Source organism: Rana temporaria, chromosome 5, assembly GCF_905171775.1.
Source record: "Rana temporaria chromosome 5, aRanTem1.1, whole genome shotgun sequence".
In the NCBI taxonomy this organism is placed as follows: Eukaryota; Metazoa; Chordata; class Amphibia; order Anura; family Ranidae; genus Rana; species Rana temporaria.
In genome coordinates this window covers 373,490,748-373,510,544 of record NC_053493.1, presented here as the reverse complement: position 1 = coordinate 373,510,544, position 19,797 = coordinate 373,490,748, and the positions used below count along the sequence as shown (strand labels likewise).

Sequence of the window (19,797 nt, the reverse complement as noted above, 5' to 3'; positions counted from 1 at the left end):
CCCCAGCCTTTTATTTACAGACACTTCTCCTGTTTGTACAATACACACATGTACAATGCGCACACACACACACACACACACACACACACACACATACACGGGTCATCAGGCTGATCATACATACAGGTGTGATTTTCCCTTACAGAATGTTCTAAGGAGCAGCTGACATGACGGGGGAATCCCATCCCCAAAGCAATGTTTCATAGAATAGGTGATAATAAAGTAAATATAAAGTAAGTAAATCAAATAAAGTAAGTAAATAAATAAAACTAAATAAATAAAGTAAGTAAAGAACATAAATAAATCAAATAAACAGTAAAGGCATTGTGCAGTCCACCGGGGTCTGGTTCCCCAGTCAATGGATCTGATCAGTCCGAAGACCGATGGTCTTTGATTGGTGAAGCCCCGCAAAGGCAAAAAAAAAAAAAACAAACAAAAAAAAAAAAAACACAGAAAACATCAACCAACACCTAGCACTAAACCAGATGAAAGCCAAATGAAACAACCTTCACCAATGAGGAAACTGCCAGGGGTTTGGACACTACGGGGTAGATTCAGGTAGAATGGCTTATTTTTCTGCGGGCGTAGCGTATCTCAGATACGCTACGCCGCCGTAACTTAGTGAGGCAGGTTCTGTATTCACCAAGAACCTGCGTCCTAAGTAACGGCGGCGTAGCGTAAATCTGCCGGCGTAAGCGCGCCTAATTCAAATTGTGAAGAGGTGGGCGTGTTTTACGCAAATAAAACGTGACCCCACGTAAATGACGTTTTTGACTAACGGCGCATGCGCCGTCCGTGAAAGTAACCCAGTGCGCATGCTCCAAATTAACCCGCAAAAAGCCAATGCTTTCGACGTGAACGTAAATTACGTCCAGCCCTATTCGCGAACGACTTACACAAACGACGTAAAATTTTCAAAATCTGACACGGGAACGACGTCCATACTTAACATAGGATACGCCTCATACAGCAGGGGGTAACTTTACGCCGGAAAAAGCCCAACGTAAACGACGTAAAAAAAATGCGCTGGGCGGACGTACGTTTCTGAATCGGCGTATCTACCTAATTTGCATATTCCTTGCGTAAATCAACAGAAAAATTTAATAGTTTGTATGGGGCTTAAAACTGGGATGCCATTAATGTCCATGTAAAGGCAAGTGTACCAATACTTTTGGTAATATAGTGTATGTCCATCAGTAGACTGGGGGGTGTACATGGGGGGGGGGGGGGGGGTCTGACCACCAATTGCACAGAAAAATCTGCTTTTTCTCCAGCATCCCCATCCTTTGTAACCCAGCCCCCTACTCACTACCGTCCAACCCCCTACTCACTACCATCCAACACCCGCCTGCAGTCATGCAGCCCCCCCCGTCGGGGCTGCTGTTAGAAATCACGGAGGCCCCATACAGCCTACCGGACAGAGCGCCCCCCACACCGACATAGATTTATCAGTCCCTTGCTCTGTAGCCTTAGCTGAATAAATAGGAAGCACTATGCTTCAACGAAGAATGGACACAGGAGTGGTTGGTACCGATTCCTCACTGTGTTCATTCAGGAAAGAAAGGGGCCAGGAAATGACATATTTACTGACCCCTCCCCTGCTCGCCATCCTGAAACATCCCCCTGTGTGCCCGCAGCAGCTGCCGGTGGGAGGGAAGGGAAGCCAGCCAGCAGCGCTACAGGAGAAAGGGGCACATGGGTAAGGGGGGTCCTGACAGCAGATGGAAGGGGTGCATGTGTCAGAACAAACCCCCCCCCCCCTGCAGTGCAGCTGAAGGGATGTAGAGGAGGAGAAGCTGGCAGAGCTGTAGGGGGAGGCAGAAGAGGATCGTTGTCTTCAATAAGACAGAACAATTAGCCCTCCTGCCCAGCAGGTGCCCAGCCTCCCCTTTCGAACTGATGGGCCCAGTACAGTAGAGTTGTCTTATCAGCAGCCCTGCCAACCATGCCCAACAGTTGTCACCCAGCTCTCCTTACCCACACCATGCACAACACCACCATCCATATTTTACCATCACCCTCTCCTTTCATCAACATTTGCTGCCCAGCTTTACCCATGGTCACCCAACACCCCTGTCACTCAACTCTCCCCCCCCCCACCCACTGCCACCTACCCCCCCCCCCTCTCATCCATTGTCACCAAGCTACATACCTACCTACCATCACCCTCTCCTTTCATCATTTGCTGCCCAGCTTTATCCTTCCATGGCCACCCAACACCCCTGTCACTCAACTCCCCCCCCCCCCTCCCCACCCACTGCCACCTACCCCCCCCCCCTCATCCATTGTCACCAAGCTACTTACCTACCTACCATCACCCTCTCCTTTCATCAACATTTGCTGCCCAGCTTTACCCTTCCATGGTCACCCAACACCCCTGTCACTCAACTCCCCCCCCCACCCACTGCCACCTACCCCCCCCCTCATCCATTGTCACCAAGCTACTTACCTACCTACCATCACCCTCTCCTTTCATCAACATTTGCTGCCCAGCTTTACCCTTCCATGGCCACCCAACACCCCTGTCACTCAACTTCCCCCCCCCCCCCACCCACTGCCACCTACCCCCCCCCCCCTCATCCATTGTCACCAAGCTACATACCTACCTACCATCACCCTCTCCTTTCATCATTTGCTGCCCAGCTTTATCCTTCCATGGCCACCCAACACCCCTGTCACTCAACTCCCCCCCCCCACCCACTGCCACCTACCCCCCCCTCATCCATTGTCACCAAGCTACTTACCTACCTACCATCACCCTCTCCTTTCATCATTTGCTGCCCAGCTTTATCCTTCCATGGCCACCCAACACCCCTGTCACTCAACTCCCCCCCCCCCACCCACTGCCACCTACCCCCCCCTCATCCATTGTCACCAAGCTACATACCTACCTACCATCACCCTCTCCTTTCATCATTTGCTGCCCAGCTTTATCCTTCCATGGTCACCCAACACCCCTGTCACTCAACTCCCCCCCCCCCCACCCACTGCCACCTACCCCCCCCTCATCCATTGTCACCAAGCTACATACCTACCTACCATCACCCTCTCCTTTCATCATTTGCTGCCCAGCTTTATCCTTCCATGGTCACCCAACACCCCTGTCACTCAACTCCCCCCCCCCCCCCACCCACTGCCACCTACCCCCCCCTCATCCATTGTCACCAAGCTACTTACCTACCTACCATCAGCCAACACTCCTGTCCCTAACACCCCCTCCAAATCAGCTCCATTATCCACCCCATCACCCCCCCCCCCCCCATCATCCAGCCGTTCTACCCGCAGTCCCCCAACACTCCTTATCACTGTCACCCCACATCAGTTGTTATGATGGTCACCCCCCCCCCCCCCCATCATACAGGCTCCTCTAATATCAGGGTACTAAACCCCCCCCCCCATACTGCAATCTCTGATACATTGCATCTTCTCTCTTATATACACAATGATACAGGATGATACGATCCGCACAGATCTGTCCATGTATGACCCCCCATCACCTGCAGGCACGGGGCTCAGCTCCCGATCCGGGCTGTCCGGAGGACTCTTCCCCACTCCCTCCTTCAGGTAGTCCTGGAAGTGAACCTCCCGCAGCCCCATCCACAGGCGGTTGGCATTGCCCCTCAGGACCCGCCCGCTCCTCCCGGTCAGGTAGTCCATGCTCCGTCCCGGGCCCGTTCTCTCTCTTTCTCCCCGCGGCTCTACACCACCGAGAAAAACTTTACCCAAACTTACTGACAACTTCCCACCGCCAGCCCCGCCCACTGCGGGAGGCAACCTGTCACCACAGACCCGCCCCCTTTCCGCAACGTGGGATACTGCGCCCCGCTTCACGAGGCAGGACACCCCCACAAGAAAAAGTGGGAGACCCCGCTCCTGCTTTGATTCTGGGCAGGTGGGAAATACCAATACGGAATCATAGGGGGGATTAAAAGGAGTGCCAAGTTGACGTTAGTTTCCTATGTAAATTTGACAGTTCAGTGAGTGTTCGGATGTAAACACTTCTAATATATACACACCAGCAGCCCACAGGTCCCTGAAAGAAGCCCGATTGTATATAGGCAGCAGATCAGTCTGCTTATGTCTACCTGAATGTGAATTTAAAGAGGGCCTTCAGTTATTTGTTCATCTTTCCATCTATAAATCTTGTTGTTTTAACTTTGGATAGTACGTTTTTTTTTTATTTATTTTTTTCTGCCAGTAAACACCTTATACAGTACAGCCCACTTCCTGTTTCTTGTCTGTCATTAGCCTAGGCTCATGACATCTTGTACAGCTCTCTCTTGGCGAAACACCAGAGCGCAGGAGGATTTTTGTTTTACAGCTCTCTCTTTCTCACTCTCATGAGAGTTTTCCAGGAAGTGAGGGGGTGAGTCATAAGAGGGACAATGAGAGCTGCAGAGCTGGAGGTGTGTGTCTGTGTAAAATCCAGGAAGTAGCTTCAGCTGCCCACAGTTAAAATGGTTGCAGCCAGACTCAGTGTATGGAAATGTCTGCAGCATATTTGGCCAGTACAGAATCACAGTATATATATAAAATAATATGCAAAGTGGTTGGATGGAAGCTTCAGAATGGCAAAGATGTTTTTATTACAAATTATGTGAGCAGGCTGCAGTTCCTCTTTAAAGAGTCAAGACAAAACTTTTCTTCAGAGTAGGAATAAGTTTACACCCCTGTAAGTTTATTAACCACCTCAATACCAGGCACTTATACACCTTCCTGCCCAGACCAATTTTCAGCTTTCAGTGCTGTTGCATCACAGGCGCCCTGGACAGGTAAGTGTCCATATATTAAAAGTCAGCAGCTGCAGTATTTGTAGCTGCTGACTTTTAATATTATTTTTTCGGCAGAACTCCACTCCATATGTGGCACTGATGGACACTTATAGGTGGCACTGATATGCAGCACTGTTGGGCACACAGGTAGCACTGATGGGCACACATAGGTGGCACTGATGGCCACTGAAAGGCGGCACTGATGGGCACTGATAGGTGGCATGGATGGGAACTAATAGGTGGCACTGATGGACATTGATAGGTGGCATGAATGGGCACTGATTGGTGGCACTGATGGACACTGATAGGTGGTACTGATGGACACTGATAGGTAGCATGGATGGGCACTAATAGGTGGCACAGATGGGCATGGATGGGCACTGATAGGTGGCACTGATGGACACTGATAGGTGGCACAGATGGCATGGATGGGCACTGATAGGTGGCACTGATGGACACTGGCACTGATGAAAGAATGCACGGACATCTTGGCACCCATCATAACGCACATCATAAACCAATCATTCAGGGAAGGGATGGTTCCGAACAACCTCAAGCAAGGCATAATAAAACCCCTCTTAAAGAAACCCAACCTCGACCCGAAAGACCCAAACCAGCGCAGACCGATAACAAGCCTCAACACGATCTCCAAGATCATGGAGAAAGCAGTAGTACAACAGCTTCAGTCCCACCTCGACGATCACAAACTCCTAGATCCTCTACAATCAGGTTTTCGCCCAGGCCACGGCACAGAAACGGCTCTCCTCAAGATATGGGATGACGCCCTCGAAGCAGCAGATGACGGAGAATCTTGTCTCCTAGTGCTGCTGGACCTCAGTGCAGCCTCCGACACGGTAGACCACAACATACTGATCGCACTACTCAAAGAAGTAGCAGGAGTCTCTGACGCGGCCCTACCATGGTTCGCATCTTTCCTTGAAAATCGCACTCAGACCGTGAAACTTGGAGGGTTTACATCAGAAACACGGACCATTACATGCGGAGTCCCGCAAGGATCGCCCCTCTCACCTTGTACTCTTAAACATCTACATCCGCCCGCTCCTCAAAATCATCAGCAATCAGGACCTGCGCTACCACTCCTATGCGGATGACACGCAGCTCTACCTTCGAATCACCAACAAAAAAGACCAATATCGTGAACTAGGAAAATGCCTTACACTGATCGACAATTGGATGACTGAAAGCTCCCTCAAACTCAACGGATCCAAAACAGAACTACTCACCCTTCACGCAAATAGGAAATCCATTTCTAGGACCACCGGGACACCGCCCACCATCCTCGGACAAACCATCGCGCCAAGCAATAAAGCCAAAAGTCTCGGAGTCATCTTTGATGCAGACATGACGTTGGATGCACAAATAGGATCAGTTGTCAGCGGTTCTCATCATCTGCTCCGAATGCTACGTAGACTCATCCCCTTCATCCCAGAAGAGGACACGGCAGTAGTGGTGGGAACGATCATCAACTCACGACTCGACTACGCAAATTCCCTCTATTTAGGACTACCAAAATACCAGATTTCACGTCTACAAGTCGTCCAGAAGACTGGTAACAGGTAAAAAGCCGTGGGAATCAGTCTCCCCGGCCTTGAGGTCCCTCCACTGGCTGCCCGTACAGGATCGGGTGACATTCAAGACACTCTGCCTCACCCACAAATGTATACAGGGGAACGCTCCCCAATACTTAAGCGAGAAAATTAAACCCTTACGTCACCCAGCGCGTTCTCCAGTCAACCGACCAAAACCTTCTCCAAATTCCTAAATCCTGCTACAAATCGAAGGGAGAACGTAGATTTCCGGTCCAAGGACCACGGCTCTGGAATGCTCTACCTTCTACAATCCGCTTGGAGGAAAACCATCAGGCCTTTAGGAAAAAACTAAAGACCCACCTCTTCTGAAGGACCGGCACGACTCTGGACAGGAAGCGCCTTGAGGCGATTTAGTTTGCATTTGTTGCGCTATACAAGTTACTCACTCACTCACTCACTCACTGATAGGTGGCACAGATGGGCGTGGATGGGCACTGATAGGTGTCACTGATGTACACTGCCAGTAAAACTCTTGAAGAGCTTTTCATTCATTACAACGGAGAGGGGTGTTTTTTCACCGCCCTGCCAGTGCACTGCCCCGGTGTGAAAGCATTCATCGATTTTAATTGAAATAGGTTTTTGTGAGCTTTTCAGTCGTGTCTTTTAGAGTGAGGCCCCATACACACGACCGGATCTATCCGCTGAAACTGGTCCGACGGACCAGTTTCAGCAGACATGTTCGGTCATGTGTAGGCCAGACCGGACAATTGTCCCGCGGATCGGACAGTTTCCAGCGGAAACAAATTTCTTAGCATGCTAAGAAATCTGTCCGCTGGAAACCTGTCCGTCGGACGTGTTCGGTCGTCTGTACAGACTCACCGGACACGTCCGATCGGCCGCCATCCCTCGCATGCGTCGTACTGATTCAACGCATGCGTGGAAGCTTTGAACTTCCAGGGCCGCCCACGTCGCCGCGTCATCATCGCGGCGACGGCGCAGCCACATCCCCGCGTATTGTTTACGCGCGGATTTCTGTCTGATGGTGTGTACAACCATCAGACAGAAATCTCCGGGCGGACATGTCCGCTGAAAACGGTCCGGCGGACCATTTTCAGCGGACTGTCCGTCCGTGTGTACGAGGCCTGAAGGTGCCCGAAAAGATCCTCAGTGTGAAAGGGGTCTTAAAGTAATGCAGTGCCGTATCGAGAAAAATGTTCTGGCCATGAAGAGGGGTAAACCTTCCAAGGCTGAAGAGGTTAATAATACAGAGTTGAATAGATTTTTTTTTTCTTAAACCAGAGTTTAGTTCTTTATAGGTTGGCCCGTCAGGCAGAAAAAAACATTTAATAATATTTTAGGACACTGGAAAATGTAAAGAATAGCAGTTACTAACAACAAAGCACTATAGAGCAAAGGGGTTTGGTCAATACTGTCATGAATAAAGACATTTAACATATAAGTCATAGGACATTTTATGGCATTCCATAGATAGGACTCAGCCTTCTAGAATGAATCCCAGGGACATTATGGGGCTGAGCTGGCCGATAGAAACTCCTCTACAACAGTTATAAGGACCAATGACGTCTACAAACTCTTCAATCCTATTGTACAAAAAAATGTTCTTTTTTTATCTTTTATTTTTAAGTTCCATTAACCGCTTACTTTTATGTTGACAGAATGGCACAACTGGGCAAATGGGTGTATATATACGTCCAGAAATAGAATAAACAGATTTGTTGTGCTAATGATGCAAAACAAAACAAAAATATACAATGTGTACACTGTTTCATAGTATATAGGTGTAGCGCTGAAATAAAATATAGTACAAAAAGTTCAAATAAGTCACTCCAAAATAATGAAGTGAAACATAAATAGAATCCAGAAGTCCAAAGAAAAGGAAACCAAAAATGTAGAAGATGAGAAAGCCGTCACCAACACCCAAAAACACTGACCAGCGGCAGTCCGTCCATAGAGGGCGCTGGAGCGCCGCCCCCTCTGGCTCCGCACCGCCACTGAAAATAACATACATTCATGCTTGCATGAATGTATGTTATTATTGCCAGCTGCCGCTGGTCTATTCAAGGTGGCCAGACATTGAGCGCCGACCACCTGAATAACGGCAGCTGGTTGGCTGTGCGGAAGTGCCTATCAGAGCCAGCGACTGACGGCCGTCTCAGCCAATCAGGTTCGCCGATTCTGGTTATCGGTAACCTGATTGGCTGAAGCGTCACCAAGGCAGGAGAAGAAGACATCGAGGGATGTCGAAGGATTAAGGTAAGTGCATTTTACAGGGCACAGCGGCGACAATGGGCACAGAGGCGACAAAGGGCACAGTGGCATCAATGGGCACAGTAGTGACAATGGGCACAGTGACATCAATGGGCACAGTAGCATCAATGGGCACAGTAGTGACAATGGGCACAGTGGCGACAATTAAAGGCCACAGTGGTGACAATTGGCACAGTGGTGACAATTGAGGGGCACATTGGCTGCGTTTGATGGCATGGCACAGTGGTGACAATTGATGGCACAGTGACTGTGTTTGATGGCATGACACAGTGACTGCGTTTGATGGCATGGCACAGTGACTGCATTTGGCATGGCACAGCAACTGCATTTGATGGCATGGCACAGTGACTGCGTTTGATGGCATAGCACAGTGGTGACAATTGATGCCACAGTGGCTGCATTTGATGGGCACAGTGAGGCTGCAATTTTTTTCTTTTTACGCTTGAGCTCCCCCAAAAATTTTGAGCACCAGCCGCCACTGACACTGACCCTTACCCTCAGCACATGGGTAATGCACATGTAAACATTCCCAAGGCAAAGGGATGGAATCTCTTAATCACCAGAAGGTTCCTCCTACAGAACGATCTCCAGCTATTCCTTCTTCCACAGACCAAATAGATGTAGGTATAACTCAATTGCAGCCAGGGGTCAGCCAATACAGCTCCAATTGAAAACCGATAATACCATGTGTAGAAAATGAAAAAAAGCAACTCATTGCGCAAACATCCCATCAAAAAATAGTATTTATTGATAAAGATATGTGTCAATGCACTCATATGATAGTAAAACCAATGAGCATGTAATTATGAAAGCGACCAGCACTTCATACCCGCAAGATGGCGCCCACTACTCAGCTCAACAGCAATACGTCTGCCGTCCTTCACTCGCCTGACCTTTTTTCACCAACGTGTGCCATCAGGGGCGTGGACGTTGGTGAAGAAAAGTCGGGCGAGTGAAGGACAGCTGTTGAGCTGAGAAGTGGGCGCCATCTTGCGTGTTTCTTTGGAAGCCCCCGGATGCTATATAGATTGGTTTTCTAGCTTAGTGTAAGGCCCGGTACACACGGGCAAACATGTACGATGAAACCGGTCCGTCGGACCGTTTTCACCGTACATGTCTGCCAGAGGGCTTCTGTACGATGGCTGTACTAACCATCGTACAGAAGTCCGTGCGTAAACAATACGCGGGGCGTGTCCGCGTCGTCGCCGCGACGATGACGCGGCGATGACGCGGCGACGTGGGCGGGCCTGCCATTTAAAGGCTTCCACGCATGCGTCAAAGTCATTCGACGCATGCGAGGGACGGCGGGCGCTCGGACATGTACGGTAGGTCTGTACTGACGACCGTACATGTCCGAGCGGGCAGGATTCCAGCGGACGGTTTTAAAACACGTCCAGGAATATTTGTCTGCTGGGAAAAGGCCCGGCGGGCAAATGTTTGCTGGAATTCGGCCCGCTCGCGCCTACACACGACCGAACATGTATGCTGAAACTGGTCCGCGGACCAGTTTCAGCATACATGTTTGGTCGTGTGTACGGGGCCTAAGAGTTATGCCGCGTACACACGATCGGACATTCCGACAACAAAACCGTGGATTTTTTTCCGACGAAATGTTGGCTCAAACTTGTCTTTTTTTTACACAAATATTGTTGGAAATTCCAAACGTCAAGAACACAGTGACGTACAAGGCGTACGACGAGCCGAGAATTTTGTGCGTCGCAATTGTGTACACAGGATCTGAATTTCAGACAACAAAACTTGTTGTTGGAAAATTTGAGAACCAGCTCTCATATTTTTGTTGTTGGAAATCCAGACAGAAAGGGCCAAATTCACAGAAGAGATACGACGGCGTATCTCTCAGAGTATCTATGCGGCTGATTCGTAGAATCAGTTACACATAGATAGCCCTAAGATCCGACCGATGTAATTGACTTACACCGTCGGATCTTAGGATGCAATACTTCGGCCGCCGCTGGGTGGAGTTCGCATCATTTTCCAGTGTCGGGTATGCAAATTAGCTTTTACGTCGATCCACAAAGGTTTTCGCGTTCGTTACGTCGCCGCTAGTCGTTTTTTCCCGTCGCAAAGTTAAGCCTGCTTTAACATGGCTTAACTTTAGATGAGCCATGTTAAAGTATGGCCGTCCGTCCCGGGTCGAATTTAATTTTTTTTTATTTTTTTGCGTAAGATGTCCGGGAATACGAAAGTACGTTACGCACGTCGCCGTTCAAAAAAATGACATCACTTCGCGCAAAGCACGGCGGGAATTTCAAAACGGAGCATGCGCAGTACGTCCGGCGCGGGAGCGCGCCTAATTTAAATGGTACACGCCCCATTTGAATTAGGCGGGCTTGCACCGGACGCCTTTACGTTACACCGCCGTAAGTTTACACGCAAGTGCTTGGTGAATCAGGCACTTGCGCTGAAAACTTGCGGTGGTGTAACGTATAGACGATACGTTACGCCGCCGCACTTATATGTGAATCTGGTCCAAAATGTCCGATGGAGCGTACACACGGTCAGAATTTCCCATCGAACATTTGTTGTTGGAAATTCCAATAGTGTGTATGCGGCATTAGCATGCTTGCTATGCAGCACTGGGCTTCTGGTTTCAGTCCCCACCAAAGCTGCCATCTGCATGGAGTTTGTAAGTTCCCCCATTTCTCTGTTTCCTCCAATCGCCCCATTTTACTTCTACAAACCCAAAACGTACAGAGATAATACTTAGTCATACACATACCTCCCAACTTTTTGAGATGGGAATGAGGGACACCTATCAGCAAAAGTATGTAGGCATAGGACACCCCCCTTGCCACGCCTCCTTAAAGGAGAATTGTACAAAAAACAAGATTGAGTAAACCCACAGGTGCTTTTTTTTACCACTATTATCCCTTTATATTGGCTTTTGGAATTTACAAATACAGCAATTTAGAAATCAGGTGAAAGATTTAGTTCTGGAAAACACTTTTTGATAGATAAAAAGTGCATTTTATATACATCTATATGGATCAGACCAAAATGAGGGACAAATGATAAGGAATGAGGGACAGAGGGACATTGTTCCAAATCAGGGACAGTCCCTCGAAATCAGGGACAGTCCCTCGAAATCAGGGACAGTTGGGAGCTATGCATTCATCAGTGATCCGTACATGAAATTCATTGAGAATTCCTGAAGCATCACAACATTACCACCAAACAGATGTTCTATGGAAGCACTTGCAGCTTCTTTCAGCATTACTTACATATCACACATTCCCTCTACATTGTTTACATGTCACATACCCCCTGATGCATCCATATTACACAATGCAGCACTGTACTGCAAAGATTTGTATGACAAACAACCACAAGGCAACCGTCTCCAGTCATACAGTACAGCTCAGCTGATTGGCACTTCTGTTCGGCCTTAAAGGGGTTGTAAAGGTACAATTTTTTTTCCTAAATAGCTTCCTTTACCTTAGTGCAGTCCTCCTTCACTTCATCCTTCCATTTTGCTTTTAAATGTCCTTATTTCTTCTGAGAAATCCACACTTCCTGTTCTTCTGTCTGTAACTCCACACAGTAATGCAAGGCTTTCTCCCTGGTGTGGAGTGTCGTGCTCGCCCCCTCCCTTGGACTACCGGAGAGTCAGGACGCTCTCTATGTTGCAGATAGAGAAAGGAGCTGTATGTTAGTGGGCGTCCTGACTCTTCTGTAGTCCAAGGGAGGGGGGAGCACAACACTCCACACCAGGGAGAAAGCCTGGCATTACTGTGTGGAGTTACAGACAGAAGAACAGGAAGTGATGATTTCTCAGAAGAAAAAAAGACATTTAAAAGCAAAATCAAAGGATGAGGTAAGTGAAAGAGGACTGCACTAATGTAAAGGAAGCTATTTAGGGAAAAAAATTGTACCTTTACAACCCCTTTAAGCTGGCCATACACTATACAATCTACCATTGGTAACGTCTGTACCGTGCTTCAATAATAGCCTGGCTTAGTGACCTGGAACTACTTGTACAAATCAGTGCAGACTTCACTTACTGCATGCTGGTTTAGGGTCAAGACTCAGGGGCCCGGATTCAGAAAGAAGATACGACGGCGTATCTCCTGATACGCCGTCGTATCTCTGAGTTCCGTCGGTCGGATCTATGCGGCAGATTCATAGAATCAGGTTCCGCATAGATCTCCCTAAGATCTGACAGGTATAAGTGACTTACACCGTCGGATCTTAGGCTACAATTCCAGGCCGGCCGCTAGGTGGCATTTCGTTTTTTTACACGCGACGAATATGCAAATGAGGATTTCCGCCGATTCAGAAACAAACGCCCGCCCGTCGTTTTTTTTTTACGTCGCTTGCGTTCGGCTTTTTCTGGCGTATAGTTACCCCTGCTATGTGAGGGGTATCCTATGTTAAGTATAGCCGTTGTTCCTGCACCGAGTTTTGAATTTTTACGTCGTTTGCGTAAGTCGATTCAGAAAAGAGCTGGACGCAAGTTACGCTCACCCCGAAACCAATGATGTCCTAGCGACGTCATTTGGAGCAATGCACGCTGGGAAAATTTGCGGACGGCGCATGCGCTGTTGTTCGATCGGCGCGGGGACGCGCCTGATTTAAATTGTAGACGCCCCCTAGCCGCGGAATTTGAATTCCGCCGGGGGATTTATGATACGCCGCCGCAAGTTTTGAGGTAAGTGCTTTCTGAATTAAAGATCCGCTAACCTATCTGAATCCGGCCCAGGAATTCTTAAATATTGAAAGCAGAGTCAGACAGGCATTAAAATTTAATGAGGTCAGCAATGGCTGCCTAAAGTTTCGCTGTAGCTTGTGCGCTGAGGCCAATCCATATTTATGCTGCATATACTGTATACCAACAAGGGTTCCTTATTATTTATAATATATATACAGTACATACACGCAGTGCCTTTAAAAAAATATCAATACCCCTTGAAATTTTCCACATTTTGTCATGTTACAACCAAAAACGTAAAGGTATTTTATTGGGATTTTATGTGATAGGCCAACACAAAGTGGCACATTGTGAAGTGAAAGGAAAATGATAAAAGGTTTTCAAATGTCTTACAAATAAATATCTGAAAACTGTTCGGTGTACATTTGAAGTCAATACTTTGTAGAACCTCCTTTCACTGCAATTACAGCTGCAAGTCTTTTTGGAGATAACTCTACCAGCTTTGCACATCTAGAGACGGACATTTTTGCCCATTCTTCTCTGTAAAATATCTCAAGCTCTGTCAGATGGGATGGAGAGCGTCTCTGAACAGCAATTTTCAAGTCTTGCCACAGATTCTCAATTGGATTTAGGTCTGGACTTTGACTGGACCATTCTAACACATGAATATGCTTTGACCTAAACCATTCCATTGTAGCTTTGGCTGTATGTTTAGGTCGTTGTCCTGCTGGGAGGTGAACCTCCACCCCAGTCTCAAGTCTTTTGACTCTAACAGGCTTTCTTCTTAAGCCTTGTACACATGATCGGAAATCTGATGAAATCTAATCTGTCTGATTTTTTTGTCGGATATCCGATGAAGCTGAACCGTGCCAAAACGCGGTGACGTAAAACACTACGACGTGCTGAGAAAAATGAAGTTCAATGCTTCCGAGCATGCGTCGACTTGATTCTGAGCATGCGTAGATTTTTGACCGATGGATTTCCACACAGACGATTGTTTTTTTCTATTGGTTTTTTTATCAATAGGAAAAATTTAAAACATGTTCTATTTTTTTTCACCGATGGGGCCCACACACGATTGGTTTGTCAGATGAAAACAGTCCAACGGTCTGTTTTCATCGGACAAACCGATCGTGTGTACAGGGCTTAAGATTGCCCTGTATTTGGCTCCATCCATCTTCCCATCAACTCTGACTAGCTTCCCTGTCCCTGCTGAAGAAATGCATCCCCACCACATGATTCTGCCACCACCATGTTTCACAGTGGGGATGGTGTGTTCAGTGCGATGTGCAGTGTTAGTTTTTAGCCACACATATCGTTTTCCTTTTAGGCCAAGAAGTTCAATTTTGACCTCATCTGACCAGAGCGTATCTATATTCAAAATGTAAAATTATATATTAATTTCCATATTGTATTTCAATTGTTTGTAGCCTACTCCTAATACTCTGAATCATCTTGAAGTTTGTAAACTTTGTGAAGTTTACAAACCTTGAATTCTATGACACATAATCACTATGCCCTGTGAGTAGGCAATGCTGTGTCACACATTTCACAGAGCCTGCCTTCTGAACTACAGAGGTGCTGAGAGGAGGTGTTTCAGTACAGGAATCGCTGCTTGCAGGCAGCAAGGTACCATGGGATATGTAGTCCTTAGAAACTGAACATCAACAGCAGAGGAGAAGCTGCAAAGCATGCAGGAAATCCAGAAAGTTGTGGAAAGAGATGAACCTATTACTGTGCCCTGCATGGATAAATCACAGGTTCACTTTAAGCTACAATGTCCATTACAGTTTTAAAGGGGAACTAAACCCTCAAGGGAAAGTTCTGCTTTATATCTTCCTTCCCCCTCCTTTAAAATTTTTGACATAGTATATCATTTTGTTTTGGAACAGGTATCTAGTTTTGGCAGGTACCCGCTCCCACGTCCACTGGAATTGCCTAGGCCAGTGGTCTCCCAACTGCGGCCCGGGGGCCAAATGCAAGCCCTTTGCTTGCCTCTTTACTGCCCTTGGGACACTATTCCTTCAACTGACACCAATGATGATGCACAATTGCTCCCACTGACATCACCGATGGGGCAATATTCCTCCAATGATGAGGCTCCATTCCTCACACTGATACCACCGATGGGCACTATTCCTCCCATTGACACCAATGATGACACACTATTGCTTCCACTGACATCATTGATGGGACACTCTTCCTCCTGCTAAGACCAGTGATGGGAATCTATTCTTCCTACAGACACTATTCCTTTAATTGATACAAACCATGGGACACTATTCCTCCTGCTAAAACCAACAATGGGGCATTATTCCATATTCTACTCACATTGGCCACAGTCTGCCCCCTTAAGCCTGAAGGACAGTAAACTGGCCCTTTGTTTAAAAAGTTTGGAGACCCCTGGACTAGGTGATTCCTCCATTAGTCCCCCCCCCCCCCTCCTTCCCCCGCCAGCAACCTCTCTGGGCATGTAACATTTACCCAGTGGCGGTGCGTCCATATTGAGCGCAGGAGCGCCGCCCCCCTCTCGCTCCTGCACGCCACTGAAAACAATACATAGATTAATGCATTGCATGAATCTATGTATTGTCGCCGGCAGCTGGTTGGCTGTGAAAGTGTCTATCAGAGCCAGCAGTTTCCAAATAGTTAACCAGGGGACGCACGGGGTGTGCGTTCCCTGGTTAACACTGAAACACATCTCAGCCAATCAGGTTCACCGGATCTGGTTACCGGTAACCTGATTGGATGAAGCGACATCGAGGGCGGGAGAAGACATCTAGGGATCGTGGAGGAGGATGGCTGACCAAGAAAGGTAAGTGCCGGGCAGGGGGGCAATCTGGCAGTATTTTGGGGCAATCTGGTGGCATTTTAAGGGGCAATCTGGCGGCATTTTATGGGGAAAACTAGCGGCAATTGATGGGCACATTGGCAACAATGGCATGGCACAGTGGCAACAATTGATAAGCACAGTGGCGACAGTGGCATGGCACAGTGGCTGCCTTTGGCATGGCACAGTGGCGACAATTGATGGGTACAGTGGCGACAATGGCATTGCACAGTGGCTGCATTTGGCATGGCACAGTGGCGACAATTGATGGGCACAGTGGCCACAATTGATGGGCACAGTGGTGACAATTGATGGCACAGTGGCGACAATTGATGGACACAGTGGCGACAATTGATGGCATAGTGGCTGCGTTTGGCATGGTACAGTGGCGACAATGGCATGGCACAGTGGCTGCATTTGGCATGGCACAGTGGTGAAAATTGATGGGCACAGTGGCGACAATGGCATGGCACAGTGGCGACAATTAATGGCATGGCACAGTGGTGACAATTGATGGGCACAGTGGTGACAATGGAATGGCACAGTGGCGACAATTGATGGGCACAGTGGCGACAATTGATGAGCACAGTGGCGACAATTGATGGGCACAGTGGCTGCATTTGATGGCATGGCACAGTGGCGACAATTTTATGGCACAGTGGCGACAGTTTTATGGCACAGTGGCTGCGTTTGATGGGCACAGTGAGGCTGCAATTGATTTTTTTTTCCGTGTTTTTGCGCCCCCACAAAAAATGTTGAGCAACAGCCGCCACTGCATTTACCAATCCCCCCTTCCCTAAAGGGAAAGTTCCGCTTTATGCCCTTCTCTCTCCCTTCTACTATTTTTGCCACTTTTTTTTGGGGGGGGGGGGGTACCTAGTTTTGACAGCTACCTGCTTCCACTTCCAGTCAAATCGTTGTAGCTCATTCACTAAACGTTACACCCCCCAACCCCCCCCCACCCCTCTGACCTTCTGGGACACGTTACCATTCACGAACTGCAGCTCGCCTTGTGTATGTGCAGTGAAATTGCAAGGAGTCACAGTAAACATGTCAGCACCAGGGACCTGAAGACCAGCAAAGAACTGGCGCCCAGTGAGGATGGTGCTGGATCCATGGAAAGATAAGTGTTCTTGTATTAAAAGTCAGCAACTACAGTATTGGTAGCTGTTGACTTAATTTTTTGCAAACCGACTGAAAATCCTCTTTAAGGATGAGCGAGTAAACAAAGAAAAAAGAATTCCCCCCTCCCACCTGGTGTTATTTTTAGTATACAGGATATCGGCATATGTATGAGAATAATGGAAGCAGCTTCAGTTTGATGAACCCGCTAGAGAATTCTTATACAGCGAAGAATGAGAAGAAAAGACCCAGCCAGTGGCAGCTTCCATTTTGTACTATTTTATATCTGCTGATCCAGCAAAGCAAGAAATCGCGGTAATGCTGACATCTCGGTGACAGTTTGGAGGTAATTGGGGACAGGTGGAATCTCTCTATGAAAGTAGAATTAGAATGCTGATGTCTGAACCGTGTATTATTTTAAGATACAATTCATTATATCTTAAGTACCTAGGGCCAGATTCACAAAAGAGATACGACGGCGTATCTCCTGATACGCCGTCGTATCTCTGTTTCTATCTATGCGACTGATTCATAGAATCAGTTACGCATAGATATCCCTAAGATCCGACAGGTGTAATTGTTTTACACTGTCGGATCTTAGGATGCAATACCGCGGCCGCCGCTGGGGGGAGTTTGCGTCGTAAACCAGCGTCGGGTATGCAAATTAGGAGTTACGCCGATTCACAACGGATTTTCGCGTTCGCTACGTCGCCGCTAGTCTAGTTTCCCGTCGCAAAGTTAGTGGTTATTTGACCTGCCTTAACTTTACACAGCAATCGTATTGCTGTATAAAGTATGGCCGTCGTTCCCGCGTCGAAATTAAAAAATGAACGTTGTTTGCGTAAGCCGTCCGGGAATACGGAATTACGCTACGCGCGTCGCCGTTCGGAAAATTTACGTCACTGCGCGCAAAGCACAACGGGAATTGTGAAACGGAGCATGCACAGTAGGTCCGGCGCGGGAGCGCGCCTAATTTAAATGGCACACGCCCATTTGAATTGGCCCGCCTTGCGCCGGACGTCTTTACGATACACCGCCGCAAGTTTCCAGGTAAGTGCTTTGTGGATCGGGCACTAAAACTGAAAACTTGCGGCAGTGTAACGTAAACGGCTTACGTTACACCGGCGTTATTGTTCGTGAATCTGGCCCCTATTGTCTTTTCTAAAAATAATGACCAATGTATAGAATGTTTGGCAATACAATTAAAACACTTCTCAATAAAACTAACCTTTGTATCCTACAGGTGTTTTGGCAGCGAGAGAGAATGTTGGAGAGAAATGATTAAAATGACATCTACTACTGTGATTTACAATAAAGAACAAAGGTATCACACCTCAATAAAGGCTACACAAGAGGTCGTAAGTGCTGACTGTACCAAAAACTGCTTGTTGGATAGAAGACTGCCTAATATTTTTTACATTTTAGTATTTACATGACAATAATTTAAAATTGTTTTTTTTTCTGTCCTTACCATTTTAGTCCTGACCATAGGTGTGCGCACAGGGTGTGCCCGGGCACACCTTAAAGTGGAGTTCCACCCATAAATCTAACATTACATAAGTAGTTTTAAAAAAATGTCATTAGTCCTTTACAAATTTTTTTTTTTTTTTTTAGATGCCTTCAAAGTGTTGTTGCTAGGCAGAATAGTTTATCTTCCCACTTCCTGCACCTATGTGCTTAATGCTTCCTAACCTACACCGCACAGACTCCTGGGAATGTAGTGGGTGTAACTTTCCAGGAGTCTGTGCACTCCCCAGTCTCAAAGAATCATGTGACTTGGACAGCACAGGTGCTGAAACCTGATCTGACACTGCTTGTGCAGCACTGAGCATGTGCTAGATCTGCAAGGCTGAAATCCAGGAAGTCATACAGTCTGGCTTCATGATGCCCACACTTAAGATGGCCCCAGTCAATTTCTATTTTATAAAGTGTCTAAATGCTGTAACAACCTAACAAAACGGACCTTAGTTTACAGACTAACTTTACTAGAATACATTAAGCTTGTGTATTACAGGGGTATTTATATTTAAAAAGTGAAATTGTGGCCGGAACTCTGCTTTAATCACCCTGTGCTGAGCAGATTCCCCCTGCTGCTTGGCTGCAGAGAAAGAGACTGGTAAATCTCTGTCCTCAGTCCCTTTCCCTATCTCAAAAGTGAGACATCAGGGGTCTGTTAAGTCTGTTTAGACCCCTGATATTTCACCAAACACCCCTAATTAATAAAATAAACTACTGACACTAATGTCTGCTCTACTTGCACTGTCCACTGCTATATCTATCTATCTATCTATCTATCTATCTATCTATCTATCTATCTATCTATCTATCTATCTATCTATCTATCTATCTATATAGATAGAAATATATCTATCTATCTATCTATCTATCTATCTATCTATCTATATATATATATATATATATATATATATATATATATATATATATATATATTTACACACGTGTGTTTGAGCTTTTAAAGCACACCCTAATCCAATAGACTGCCCACACCTATAGTCCTGACTTTGACAAATCACTCCCACTGCTGTGTGAGCCAATGAGGAGAGA

General features: G+C 47.1%; 1 protein-coding gene across 2 annotated transcripts in view; it reads right to left on the bottom strand.

The window, feature by feature from the left end:
- Positions 1-3,717, bottom strand: part of OXR1 (oxidation resistance 1) — a 199,356-nt gene extending 195,639 nt beyond the window's left edge. The window contains exon 1 of one of the 2 annotated variants that reach the window (XM_040354844.1): positions 3,498-3,717. In XM_040354844.1, coding sequence (XP_040210778.1) covers positions 3,498-3,657 — 160 coding nt within the window. In that variant the 5' untranslated portion in view covers positions 3,658-3,717. The remainder of the gene's footprint in view (positions 1-3,497) is intronic. The other variant, XM_040354845.1, reaches the window with a different exon arrangement.
- Between the last annotated feature and the right edge of the window lie 16,080 nt (positions 3,718-19,797).